The 14,984-nt window shown below is 37.0% G+C and overlaps 1 protein-coding gene across 2 annotated transcripts; it reads left to right on the forward strand.

Annotated features, from left to right (window-relative positions):
• The first annotated feature begins 27 nt into the window (after positions 1-27).
• ORMDL1 (ORMDL sphingolipid biosynthesis regulator 1) lies at positions 28-12,405 on the forward strand. 2 transcript variants are annotated; one of them, XM_061433052.1, is made up of 4 exons: positions 28-114; positions 1,648-1,828; positions 7,661-7,812; positions 10,874-12,405. In XM_061433052.1, exons 2-4 carry the CDS (start codon positions 1,655-1,657, stop codon positions 11,007-11,009), a joined length of 462 nt encoding a protein of 153 aa, XP_061289036.1. In that variant the 5' UTR covers positions 28-114; positions 1,648-1,654; the 3' UTR covers positions 11,010-12,405. The 2 variants fall into 2 exon arrangements, with proteins under 2 accessions (XP_061289036.1, XP_061289028.1); XM_061433044.1 differs by having other exon boundaries at positions 47-152.
• The last annotated feature ends 2,579 nt before the right edge of the window (positions 12,406-14,984 follow it).

Here is a 14,984-nt window from a genome sequence, read left to right on the forward strand (position 1 = left end):
CGGGCAGCGCTTTCCGCAAGGAACGCTTCCGCCAGCCGCGCCGCGCTGCGCGGCACTGAGGCTGACCACTTGCCTCCGGCCTGAGGAGACGCCGCCTTCGCCTCCGCGGCACTGGTACTGCTTCTGTCCGGCCGCCGGGAGTGGGGCGGCGGGTGAGTGGTCACAAACGGCCGCAGGGGCTGTGATGCTGCCTGTGCCGTGGGGAGCTGCTAGCAGGCCCTCGGCTTGAGGGGAAAGGTGGAGTTTGGCTTCATCCGTGGCGCCCTGTCTGGCGATGCGGGCCAAGTGGCCCCCACGACTTGCTCCCCAAATCCTCGTCGTCGCGTCCCGCCCCTGACGGGATGTGCAGCTCCGAGAAGAAAGAGTCGGGAGTCGGGGCGGTTTGTCGATAGCACAGCGGCTTTTGCTGAGCTTCCACTACCCGGGAGCTCCGGCCGCTGGGGAAGGCTGCCTGCCCTTGGCTGTGTAGCGAGTGGTCGCTGGGTTCCCTGCATCCGCGAGGGCAGCGCCGAGAGGGTTCTTTGCTCTGTGAAGTCATTGTTTGCCAGTCCTTAAGTGGCGCGGCAGACTCCCTGGAAAGGTTTTCCGTCCTGTGGTAGGATCAGTCTTTGCCTTCCGCCTCAGATGTAGATTTTTAAGGTCTTTCGAGCATTAAAAAATATCTGTCGAAAGTGGGAAAAGCACCCTGTGTGGTGGCACGTTCGAAGTACAATTTATGGCGTATAAAAATTATATATTATGTACGGTGGATATTTAGACTGGAAGACATTCACACGTTTAATTTTGAGACTGACTTGATTTTAGTGTAACTTTCATCACCGTAAGCCTATAGGTTTTTGGAGGGAGAGGGCCATTGTACTCTGGAAATACTTGTTGGATGGAGTTAGGAGAAATTCCTCTCTCAGTGCTAACTCTGTAATGGAAAGGGTTTGCGTATTTTTAATTCAGCTGTTCCCAATACACTGTAGCACGCCCCCCCCCCCCAATCTCAGAAAAAAAGGGGAGAGGGAGGAAGGAAAGAGAAAAAACCAGTATTTTAGGGACGGTGACTAGAATTACAATGTGCAGAAGAAAGACTCCTTGTTTTAACCTTAATTGTATCACAAGATTGAGAAAGAAACCTTATCCTTTGACCATGTAAATTTCCACCTCTTTATGTTCCTCTCATTTTCGGTGTTCCTGAAGGAGTGATTTGAAAACAGACTGGTTTAGGTTAACTTTGTTTTTTTGTATATTAGTTTATTCTGTTGGTAAACTTACTTACTGAGTTTTCACTTTGCTCTCATGATATAAGAAAATGTAGGTTTTCTCTCTGAGTTTTCCTGCCCATTGTTTCATTTAGTAAAACCAACATGCTTGAAGACAAGCTTTAGGAAAGGAATTTTAACTGTTTATTTTCAACAAGAAGCATAAAAATAAGTCTTGTCTGTCTTACCTTAGAGTCGGATGTGAAGAAGAACTATTGACCTCCTGGGCATATGGAAGTAGCATATATTGGAGGGTCTGTTCGATTTCAGAGCGATGAGGTGGCGGGGGTCGGGGGGGGGGCAGTAATCCCAGTAGCACACTTATTTTGTCATGTCAGAATTAGGAATATTTGGGTTTCCAGTTACATCAGTGTTGATTCATTTTATTGCTTTTCTACAGCGCAAACATGAATGTTGGCGTTGCCCACAGCGAGGTGAATCCAAATACCCGTGTAATGAACAGCCGTGGTATGTGGCTGACATATGCATTGGGAGTTGGCTTGCTTCACATTGTTTTACTCAGTATTCCCTTCTTCAGTGTTCCTGTTGCTTGGACCTTAACAAATGTTATACATAATCTGGTAAGAATTTCACCTTATACTAAACACTTAAAACCTTAAGGTTTAATGATTTTTCAGAGACTGGGCGAGGAAAAAATGGGGAGTTACTGTTCAATGGGTAATGTTTTGTAAGATGAAAAGTTCTGGAGATGGATGATTGTAATGGTTGCATAACATTGTGAATGTACTTAATACCGTAGAACTGTACACTTAACAATGGTTAAGATGGTGTATTTAAACAACTTTTTAAGAAGCTTAAAGTTTTATATAAAAAGAAAAACACATGACTTAGTTTTTAAACAATTTGAGTTATATAAAATTCACCCAGTTAAAGTGTATAGTTCAGTGATTTTTTTGTATCTCTGACAGTTTTGAAGAATTCTTATCTCGAATAAGATTATATTTTTCTATCACTTTATATTTAAACATTGGACCCTTTTTATAAGTAAGACCTTTTTTTTTTCTTCCTATTGGTTTTATAGAATCTGAAAAAAGTAATTTTAGCAAAAATTACAAGATGCTTTAACTCAGACTACTATAATATATTGATTAACCAGAATGCATCAGAAGTAATTATGTTTTTTGGTTAACTAGAATCTAATGAACATCTTTGGCTTAAATCCTGGTTAAGTCTTTCTAAATTGTATAAATATACTTTTCTGTTTCAGTGTAGAAATTTTGAGTTTAATCTGTCTTAAATGATTCAAAAACTTATGATGCCTTACCTTCTTCTGTTAACTATTGCTCTTTTGTTATTATGTGATAGCTCTACAAAGTACCAGAGGTTAGACCAAATACTCTGGAAATTGCCTATTTAAATAAACAAAAAACCTGATGGTGACTTTTTTTGTCTTTAACAAACTATTAATGTAGAATGAAAGGGGAGAAATCTAGTTATTTGAGACTTTTAATTGAATCCAGATTAACTCTGTATTTGTTTAAAGATATATCCAAAATGAGAAACTTAGAACATTAAAACAGAAAAGTGTAGGATAAATAGATTTTTTTTAAATTAATATGATTTATTTTAAGTCTTCTGGAAAGTATATGAAATTGGCTGTGCGTGCTCATTCATGTCCAGTTCTTGTGACTTGGTGGTCTGTAGCCTACCAGGCTCCTCTGTCCATGGGATTTTCCAGGCAAGAACACTGGAGTGGGTTGCCATTTCCTCCTCAAGGGGATCTTCCTGATCCAGGGATGGAACCTGCATCTCCTGCATTGGCAGGTGGATTCTTTACCACTGACCCACCTGGGAAGCCTTGAAGTTGACTGGAGAAGGACAAAGATGATGTGGTAGAAATAAATGAATGTCCAATTAGTTTATTTTATATGATAGACTTTGAAAGGAATGTTTAACCCTATTTTTAAATAGTGATCTCTGAAATATTTGATGCTAATCATATCCCTTTTCCTTTGGCTTCCTTGGGACTGCTTTTTCCTGGATATATTTTGGATCTTTACTACTTCCTCTTACAGTCTTCTCTTTTGCTCTCAAGTATTGCTATTACCAAGGTTTTCTTCTTTATCCCTTCTTATGATATGTATTCTACCTAGGTTACTTCATCTATCTGTATTTTCAGTTTCTACCTGTTAAATGATGATGACCATGTTAATACTGCCAGATCACCTTGCACCTTAAAACCAAACAAGTATAAATTACACTCACTCCTGATATATTCCTTGCCACCCATCACAATCTGTTCCTGGACTTTGTTCCTAATCTAAAGGCACCACTATCTCCACAGCAAGCCAAGCCACATAGCTGAATGTCAAGGTAAAGTGATTAATAAATATAATATATCATCCAAACCAAGACTGTTTTGAGGGTAAAAGAGAGCTCTAGTAATAACAACCTTAAGAGAATAAGTATAAATCAGGACTACCCATGCAAACTAGTACATATGGTCACACTAGTCTTAGGGTAACTTTTTTCTTTATATTCCACAGCCATTTAGTCAAAGCCGTGTCCTGTTTTACTGTCTTCAGCTTGATCCTTACTGACACTGCTGTAATTCATGCCCTTTTTTACGCTCAAGTAGATTACTCCTACTTGGTCTCCTTGATGCTCCTCTACTCTACTTTCCTTCATTCAAGTTTGGCAGAGTGATATTTTTAAAATTCATGTTTGTTCAAAACACACTCTTTAAGTCTTTCAATGATTCTATTGCATTCATAGTAAAATGCCAAGTTCTTTGTGTGACATACAAAACTAGTTGAAAATAGTACAGAGGCAAGAAAGAGACCCAATATTAACACATCTCCAAACACAACTATGGTCTCACAATAATGAAAATCATCTCTCACCTTTCTGCTTTGACTTAGGCTCTTCTTCCACTATTTTAATACCCCTCCCTCCTTCCTGCTCTGCCTGGGTGATTCCTGCTTGTCCAGGGAAACTTCTCAAGTATCACCCTTTCTAGGAAGCTACAAAATTCCCATGCTGCATTCTTTTGTCATGTGTTTATCATACTTTTATAATTAGCAATTTATCTCTTTTCTATTTTTTAACTTTTATATCTCTAAAGACCTATTTAAATGTTGCTGAATAAATTATGTATGTTCTCACATAATTTTCCCTTCTCCAGTGGCACATGCATTAAATGAACTTTAGAAGTCATCTGCCCACTTCATGTTTGCAAGTTAGTTGACTGAGACTGAGACACAGTATATGGCCATGGACAAAGGACGAGTAATTGAGAACGTGTAGGGAAGTAAACTTCAACTTCTTAGTCCTCTATACTAAAAACCTGACTAACCAGCCATAAATGTAGCAATTACATGATGCCAAATGTAAATTTCTTTTGATGTTAACCTACATTAAACCAATTAAAAGTGTGAAATATGTACTGCACGCTTTTTAATATGGAAAAGTAGACCTAATTGTTATCCATGGTTAGAAAAAACATGGCCTCTGTCTTTATAAACTATATACTAGAAACCTAGAGCAGTTGTTTTACTCAGAGCTACAGTTCAGTCTTACAAGTTTTAATACTTCACAAAGTTCTTACCCTGGCTTTTAAAATGAAAGAAAACTCTTCACTTTGAGTCAGTAAATATTTGTTAAGGGCTAATCATGAGCTACATACTTATTTCCCTAATTCTTTTAATGTGGGCATAAATCATCACTAAAATTTTATAGAAAAACTTAATAAAAATAATGGAGTAAAAGATAAATGGTTAGATAAGATTTTTTTCATTAAAAAGAATACATAAAATAAGCTTTGAATTATCTTCTAGACCCTGGTGAGTGCATGTGGTTTGAAGGACATAATGATAGAATTATTTTTTCTCTTCAATAACGTCTAATACATATATGGTCTAAAGCAGAGATTTTTAACTTTTGGGGGTCACATTCCCCTGAGAATTTGAAAGCACAGAATTCCCGTTTTATACTCTTTTAAAACCAATGTGAAAGTGATTTCCTTGTGCTTACAGAATAAACATTCCTTGGTTTAATGTCATCTTGGCTTAGTATCTAATAGTTGCTTTGTATGAGTCCCTGTTCCTGGGGTATTCAGGCTAATGGGAAAACAAACATTATATAAATAACTTCAATACAATGTATTGTGCTATAATAAAACTATTTTCTTTTCTTTTTTTAACTATTTTCAATAAAATTCCATATATGCACATAGGGAAGAGGTTAATTAATGCTAATGTGAAGCGCTTCACTAAGGAATTATCATTGAGCTGAACCTTCAAGAATAAGGTAGTTGACAAGGTACCATCAAGCCTTTTGCTTTGCATTTCCTGTATTTCATTATACCTTTGACAGAAATTTCTGTCCTACATTGTAGTTGTTTATGCATATCTTTTCCTTATATCTCAGAAGATTGAACTTTCTCAAGGGGTTGCACATGTCTTGTTCAAGTTTCATATATGTATACAGGTCCTGTGTTCTGTACATATTCAGTTCAGTTGCTCAGTTGCGTCCAACTTTTTGCGACCCCGTGAATTGCAGCACATCAGCCCTCCCTGTCCATCACCAACTCCCGGAGTTCACTCAAACTCACATCCATCGAGTCAGTGAGCCATCCAGCCATCTCATCCTCTGTCGTCCCCTTTTCCTCCTGTCCTCCTGCCCCCAATCCCTCCCAGCATCAGAGTCTTTTCCAGTGAGTCAGCTCTTCGCATGAGGTGGCCAAAGTGCTACAGTTTCAGCTTTAGCATCATTCCTTCCAAAGAACACCCAGGACTGATCTCCTTTAAAATGGACTGGTTGGATCTCCTTGAAGTCCAAGGGACTCTCAAGAGTCTTCTCTAACACCACAGTTCAAAAGCATCAATTCTTCAGTGCTCAGCTTTCTTCACAGTCCAACTCTCACATCCATACATGACTACTGGAAAAACCATAGCCTTGACTAGACGGACCTTTGTTGGCAAAGTAATGTCTCTGCTTTTTAATATGCTATCTAGGTTGGTCATAACTTTCCTTCCAAGGAGTAAGTATCTTTTAATGGCTGCAATCACCATCTGCAGTGATTTTAGACCCCCCAAAAATAAAGTCTGACACTGTTTCCATTGTTTCCCCATCTATTTCCCATGATGGGACCAGATGCCATGATCTTCATTTTCTGAATGTTGAGCTTTAAGCCAACTTTTTCACTCTCTACTTTCACTTTCATCAAGAGGGTTTTTAGTTCCTCTTCACTTTCTGCCATAAGGGTGGTGTCATCTGCATATCTAAGGTTATTGATATTTCTCCCAGCAATCTTGATTCCAGCTCGTGTTTCTTCCAGCTCAGCGTTTCTCATGATGTATTCTGCTTAGCCACTTATTAAACATTTGTAGATTTACATCCAGTTGAACATGAATCCATGCTTCTGTTGCTTATGTGTTATTTCAGGTAAACAACTTTTAAACTGCCTAATGGAATAACTAGGAAGTAGGTAGACTAAGCTTTAAAGAAGGGCTGTCTTAAGCTATAACGTAAAATTTCAAATCACTAAGTTTTCTATTTTTTCCATATATTTATTAAAAGTTGAAGTTAAAAAAAAAATATCACATCATGGGGTAAAACTTCATTGGGTAAAACTGTTCCACAATAATATATATGCTTTATTCTGTTTACAGTGCCTTAGATGGTAATCCTGTTACCTATAAATCTAAGTGGTTATCTCCAGGAAACCAAATCTAGCATACATTGTTTTTTTTCCTAATTAACCACAAAATTAGATACTTAAACGTATCACTGGCCAGAATGGCTCTTAGTAATTTTTTTTACTTTTATTTTTAAAAACTACCTTCTAAAAACACACTATTGACTTACAGTGGTGATTTTAAAAGCAGATTGTGTTAAACATTATACCTAGTACATCAAACCATCTTTGTTCAGACATCTTGACAAAGAACTATTGAGACAAAGACTAATGTTAAATATTTTCAAACAATTTTCCCCTATACAGATTATAATATTTGCCAATTTATATGTTTTTATCATTACATAAATATCATCAGACTTACTAATATAACACTCTAAACTTTCTTACACACTGGAGATAAGGTAATCCTATTTCCTAATAGGAAATGTATTAGAAAATCTAAATGTAATGATGCAAAGCTACCCTAATGGTACTTTTCATTTATTTTCAGTTTAATAAGAGATGAAAACAGGTTATTTTTGGTGGATTTTATAGTGGTTTTCACCAAATAATATTTCCATATAAGCCCACAGAAGTTTAGTTTTACTATGAAGAAACTGGCCACAATCTTTCACAATAATATGAAATCTTAAAACATGAGCTATTAAGTTTATCATGGAGTCTGACACAGTCTGGAACTATCTTAATGCTTAATGACAAATACTCATTTTGTATTTGGTATTAACTATATACCCCCTTGCTTGTTTTTCAGGGGATGTATGTATTTTTGCATGCAGTAAAAGGAACACCTTTTGAAACTCCCGACCAGGGTAAAGCAAGGCTCCTAACTCATTGGGAACAACTGGACTATGGAGTACAGTTTACATCTTCACGGAAGTTTTTCACAATTTCTCCAATAATTCTGTAAGTGGTGGAAATTTTAGGTATGAGGAGGTCTTGATGAGATGAAGCCATTCTTTTATTAGATTAAATTTGAAGTGGAAACAGATTGTTTTGTTTATAAATTGTTACTTCATAGAGAATATAAAATACAGGCAAAATTTAACAGTTAAAACCAGTTTTCACTTCAGTCAAACATATGGAGACAACATTACATGTTCCTCAGTATGCCAAGACATTCTAGAATGTACAAGTCAGATATATTCTAGTTCACTTTCTTAAGCTGCTTGCAAGAAAACTAAACACATAATCTTGTTCTGTTGTCCACTATCAAATTAATCTCCCTCAACAAAGATTTAGATGATTTCAGATGAATTTCACTGACTACCTGCTGCATTTGAATGCTCAAACTCCCTGGGAGAGACAGTATGGTTTAGAGAAAACAAGTTAGGCTTTCATTATAGGACAGACCTGGGTTGAATCATGTAGCTGTCACTCAGCCTGCTTGGTTTGTTCATAAATAAAATTCTAGCCAATGGTACCTAACTCAAATCCGATGATATAAAAAATGAATGAGATAAGATCTATCTGTAAAGCATCTAACCTTATATCTGGTATCTGATTTCCTCCTAATATCTGATATTCAGGATCCTCCACAAAATGGTTCCTACTTTATTTTTCCTTTATGTGAATATTTTACCTTAACCCAACTCCCACCTAGCCACTCTTCTAAGCAGCGTTTCTTAAATATGTTATGTATAATCCTATTTCTATGCCTTAGTTCAAGTCATTTTTTCCACCTGAAATGCTTTCTCCTTTCTTAATTTATCTGTCTTGTTTTTCTTTCAAGATTTAAATAGTGACCATCTCAGTGAAGTCTTTTCCTTAGCAACCAACCTTCAGTGAAATGCTCTGCTTTGAACTTCTGTAGTAGTAGTAGTTATCGGAGAAGGCAATGGCACCCTGCTCCAGTACTCTTGCCTGGAAAATCCCACGGACAGAGGAGCCTGATAGGCTGCAATCCATGGGGTCGCAAAGAGTCAGACACGACTTAGCGACTTCACTTTCACTTTTCACTTTCATGCATTGGAGAAGGAAATGGCAATCCACTCCAGTGTTCTTGCCTGGAGAATCCCAGGGACAGGGGAGCCTGGTGGGCTGCCGTCCATTGGGTCGCACAGAGTCGGACACAACTGAAGTGACTTAGCAGCAGCAGTAGTAGTTATACATCCCTTAATTTATGCCACTTTATATTATTTCTCTATTATTTTATTTCTGCAAAGAATTTATAAGTGCATAGACTGCTTTGAATTCTACACTCAGATGCTTTCATACAATGGATATTTAACATATATCCCAATCACTCACCCAGTCACAAAGAATATATATAATTACATATCCATTATAGAATCAGTGTGGTCTGCAGTAACTGGAAAGACTTCTTAGAGGCGTTGTTGTTGGTCAGTTGCCAAATTGCGTCCAGCACTTCACAACCCCATGACCGCAGCACATCAGGCTTCTCCCTCACCATCTCCCGGAGTTTACTCAAACTCATGTCTATTGAGTCGAGGCATTAGAATCCCTTAAAATGGCACTTAAGGTAGGTTAGGTGTTACATTGATGTTTAAGATAGGGAAGGCATTTTCAAATGAAGAGAATGAAGTAATCATAAAGTGGTAGATTTCTTTTTCCTTATGTAGATTTCGTTCCACATAAGAGGAAATTTTTTAAGTTTTTAATTATTTTAGCCTGACATAATATCAAAAGAAAAATATGTATGATCTAACAAAGTGACAGTGAAGTTGCTCAGTCGTATCTGACTCTTTGTGACCCCATGGACTGTAGCCTACCAGGCTCCTCCGTCCATGGGATTCTCCAGGCAAGAGTGCTGGAGTGGGTTGCCATTTCCTTCTCCAGGAGATCTTCCCAACCCAGGGATTGAACCGGGTTCTCTCGCACAATAGGCAGATGCTTTACCGTCTGAGCCACCAGGGAAGTCCAATGCAATAACAAGAATAATGGCTATTCAGAGAGCCCTAAATTTGTATTTTAGCTCTACTACCCTCTAGCTATCTGACTTTCAGCCATATTCTTGAAAGTCTCAGTATCCTCATCTATAACATGCTGAAGATTGCATTATAATACGGCTGACCATTGAATAATATGGGGCTTATGTGTGCCTAGCTTCTGTATAGTTAAAAATCTTGAGTATAACTAGTTAGCCTTCTGTATCAAGTACAGTACAATGCTTTATTGTTTACAGTCTTTACATCCTCTTTATATTAGGATACTCTTTTGGTGGCTTCTTGATGTGTCTTCATCCTGATGTACCCTTGGGTCAAACTTGGGTATTCTGAATTGATGATTTATAGTCTTAAAGGTGGCTTAGGCTTCTTAAAACAAATTCTCAGATATTGGATATCCTGAATATATACACTCAGATGTTCAATTATAGAAAAACAGCTGGAATCTTACAGTAATATCTTTCAAGTTGCCAATTATACTGGTTATATCCCTGTTCAACTACAGTATGGAAAAAAGAACATCAAAAGGGCAATCAAGTATTTGTTTGCTTCCGCAGATGCTATTACAAATTGTACTAATGCACTAACACCCTGTTTTTCACAACTTTACAGCAGTGGCTTTTAACCTTTTGGTGGGTCACAATAAACCATTTGAGAATATGATGGATGCTCTGAATCTGGATTTTCTCTTTAGATATATACACATTAATACAAAACTATACCTAAAGTTTCAAGAAGCATACGAACCCTAGTTTGAAAGCATTCTGCTTTAAAGGATGCTAAGTAGTAACTGTCTTCCATTAAATACATTTTACACAATTGCAAAAATGCAAAATGTGCATATATGCCTCTATTCAACCAATGTTTCAGTCTCAATTAAAGTTAATTTAGGCCCCCAAACTAAAATGTTTGCTCTTGTTCTAGTGCTCAAAAAAAATGGTTCTGCTTTTAGGTATTTATGTTTCAGTGGCCTTTTTCCCACCTTTAAATATTTAAAGATTTCTAAGCAATTTCACTTTTAGATATTTTATATATATATATTCTTACTTTTGTTTCTACAGATATTTTCTGGCAAGTTTCTATACGAAGTATGATACAACTCACTTCATCCTAAACACAGCTTCTCTCCTGAGTGTGCTAATTCCCAAAATGCCACAGCTACATGGTGTTCGGATCTTTGGAATTAATAAGTATTGAAATGTTTTGAAATGGAACAGGAAGTTTTACAGCTACTGAGTTTTCTGTAAGGAAGGAGTGGTTAGTAAACTGCATAATGTGAAATGAGAGGTAGCTACATTGGAAGGCCAGTTGCTAGTTCTTCATAGGCTGTTTTGAAATGCAGATTCTTATAGGAAGATGTCTCTGTTTAATGCATCTGGTATCTTTCTGAAGAGAGGCTTTATGGGCAGGCTGGGCAGGCCCAGCTTATAAGTTAAATGTCTGTAAAGTAAGAGTGTAGTAGATAAATCCAAGAAGTAGAGATTTATAAGAAACTAAGTCTGGCTTAGCTTATAATGAATGGGCATTATGTTGGGAGAAGAAAATTTTCAATCATTCAGTCATAGTCAGTTTAAGCCGACTTACATGTAAACCAGAATCATTTCTTTACAAGTTTATTATAAATTGTTTTTATTACCATACATATTCCTCTTGTGTTATATAAGAGGATATATATATTTGTTTTATACAAACCAATTCCTACCTTATGAACTTTTTTGGTTTTGCAGGCTCCACATTGTTTGATAAATGAGTTTATTTTTACATTTATTACTGAGTTCATGAAAGTCCACTTTCATGACTGATTGATGATAGAAGATAGTCAGGCATCTTAGAAGCAGCCTCTGAGCTGGCCTTCTAATTTTGGAATAGAGTGGGTTTTGCTGCCTTTCCATATACAAGGCTGCTAAACCAATTAAGAAAATAATTTATTTTTCATAATTAAAGTATATGGTAACTTAAAGTCTCTGCTTATTTGGTGGAGCAATTTAATTTTTGCCGTCTGCCATTCTTTAGTAAAGAAAATTAAAATGGACAACTACCTAGCCCACCTGTGACCTGGCAGAAACTGCTTCTCTAGTAATAGTATCAAAGTAAATAACGGAGTCTTCTTGTAGCAGGTCTGCAGTAAAAGATAACATCATCTTTTCTTAGTCCTCCTGCTCTCAACCCGCATCATTTACCCATTCGTATTTTACCTTTCAATATGTGAGTCTTAGTGTAGATAACTCAAATTTCCAAAGCAGCAACCATATTGAATTTTTGTCACATAGAGAAGCTTTCTATAGTTGCTAACATTAATTCCAAGAAATAACTATATACTACTTTGAGAAGTAAACATGTCAGAAAAAAGTTCTGATATGGAATGAAACCGAAAAACCTAGTAACGTTTGTAAGCAAGAGTGAGTAAAAAGAATTATAAAACCAACTCAAAAGTCAGTTTGTTTCAAACTGACTCTTAGGGTAATGATCATTGTTTTGTATTTTAAAAGTATTGAGTTTAGAAATCAGTTGTATGATAATGCCTTTGTATGTTTGTATTTTTAAATAACCAGTAATCTATACTTAAATAAAATTTTTCTTTGGTGTAAGGTTATTGCAAAAGCTTTCTAAATTCAGTCATTAAGTTATGCTTAAATTTTTTGTTTTAAGCAACTGAATTTGCAAAAGTCAAAGTGTTAGTGGCTCAGTGGTCTCTGACTTTTTGCAACCCCATGGACTATAGCCCATCAGGTTCCTCTGTCCATGGGATTCTCCAGGCAAGAATACTGGAGTGGGTAGCCATTCCCTTCTCCAGGGAATGTTCCCAATCCAGGGATTGAACCTGGGTATCCCACATTGCAGGCAGATTCTTTACCATCTGAGCCACCAGGGAAGCCCTTGTAAAATTAAGGCAGCTAAAAAGTATTCTTTCATTTTTCTTCATTTTAAAGTTTATCTCAAAAGGCTTAAATTTTTTTCCACAGACTTCAGAGACAGAATTCTGCCTCTAATACAGGCCTTCTGCTCTTTCCTCTACTTTAGCCCTTCAGTGTGTTAAAAGATATTTATTCAATAGATATTTGAAGGCCCACTCCATTGTAGGAATTATTTTAGGTATTGTGGGTACAGTTTGTAGCAAGACAAACCAGGTCCTTTCCCCTATGTGCTTACATTCAAGTTGGAGAACAGATGAGTAAACAAATACATATTATTTTACATAGTGATAAATGTCATGGGGCGGGGGGGCGGGGAGGAATAAACCAGTAAAAGGCAGGGGAGCCTGCCTCAGAAAAGTCTTCCATAAAGATCCTAACTAATGTGACACTTAGACAGAGACTTTCCTGATGTAAAGGAGCAAGCAATACAAAGATCTGGGGAAAGAGGCTTTCCAGTACTGGTGATGGCAGGTACTAAGGCTCTGGGGCAGGAAGGAGGTGGTATGTTTGAAGGACAGTCACTGTGCCTGGAAAGGAGTAATAAGCAACAAGGATAAGAATGGTAGCAGATGAGTTCAGAGAAGTAGGTAGGGGTCGACCAAGGTAAAGAGCAAATTTTATTCTAAGCCTGACAAAGCCATGAGAGCGTTTTGCACAGGAGAGTAAAGGGATCTGGGGTTTTTGTGGTGGTTTGCTTGTGTGTCTGCGAAGCTCACTGGCTAATACTGGAAATAAACTATAAGGGAATGGGAAGCAGGAAGAACAGTTGAGAAGCTACTACAGGCAAGAGGTAGCTCAGACTAGGGAATTAGCTGATGCAGTGGTGAGAAGTGGTAAAATACGGGATATACTTTGCAAGTACAAATCCACAAAACACTCATACAGTGAAAGTAAGTAGGGGGAAGGGAACTAAAATAACTCATAGTTTTTTAGCCTTAACACCTAGGTGAGTGGTTGAATGGTAAATAAGAAAACTTCCTAATTTCGCAAATTTGTACAGTTTAGTGTAAGATAAAACTTTTTTAAACAAAATCTATAATGACTTATTTGGAATAAAATCAATTGCTATGCTATAATTGCTCCTAATTTCAAGTCAGGACACATAATACCAATTTCTAAATAGGTCTGAGTTCAGAAATGCTACTAATTTTAGCATGCATTGGTGACTCTTTACTGCATCAGTTATTACTTTGGAGTTCCAATGGTGGTGTTTTATTTCCCTCATTCCTTCTACATGTATTTACTGGAATTCTTTTGTAAGGAAGATTTTTCCCTTCTCTCCCATTTATTCAGTCATTTATATTATGAGCTCATGGATGTTTTATTCTTTGTTTATAATCCATTATAACACTATTAATTTGTTGCTCAAATTGTCCTCCAGCTTTGACCAATGGGAGTTCCCACTGGAACGTCCAAAGTTAACCCCTGTATTCTTTTCACTTGCCCCATTTTTCATTTTTGTTTTTAAGCATAGAATGGTATTTGTTAGGTTTATGTCACTATAGTCTGTTAAACTAGAAAGATCTTGAGGGGCATAGCTGTCTCCTTAACTAATATCTGTATGAATTAGCCTTATAAAACTATATGATGCCAAGAGTTGGAAAAGACCTTAGAGGCTATGTAATTGAACCCCACCACGCCTCTGTTCAGTCCTGTGTTAGCACTAATAAAGGAGGACTTACAAAAATACAAGGCTGCATTTTTGTAATGGAATTTATAACCTGTTTTAGCCAAAATTTAATGCTTATTCTACATAACTTTTCAGCTATTTAACTTTTAAACTGTTATCAACAGCACTGAATAAATACTACCAGAGCTCTCACCATTGTCCATTATGATACGGTTTCAAATTTCTCCCACTGTCCTGATAATTCTGCTCTAAGTTGCAGTTTATTATATATCACACTAAGGTAACTACAGATATGATGTCACTCCAACAGTACCACTTCCCTTGCTCTGGATACTTTTTTATTTTTTATTTTTTTTGGATACTTTTTATTTTTAATGAAGCATATTATTTTAGCTGTTTTGAGAGCCACATATCACTGATTCACTTTACGGTCACTAAAATCTCCAGTCCCAACATGCAGTGCTGTTCAGTGATGGTTTTCCCTTCATGTACTTACTTAATGGATTTATCTATATTCCTGTAGATCCCCATGTTATTGGATTTTAACCTGTTGATTCATCTTGTCTAGCTGATGTTGAATCTTCTCATGCAATGTATTTTTCATGTCTCCTGTATTAATCTGTGTGT

This window comes from Bos javanicus, chromosome 2 (assembly GCF_032452875.1).
Source record: "Bos javanicus breed banteng chromosome 2, ARS-OSU_banteng_1.0, whole genome shotgun sequence".
NCBI classification, from domain to species: Eukaryota; Metazoa; Chordata; class Mammalia; order Artiodactyla; family Bovidae; genus Bos; species Bos javanicus.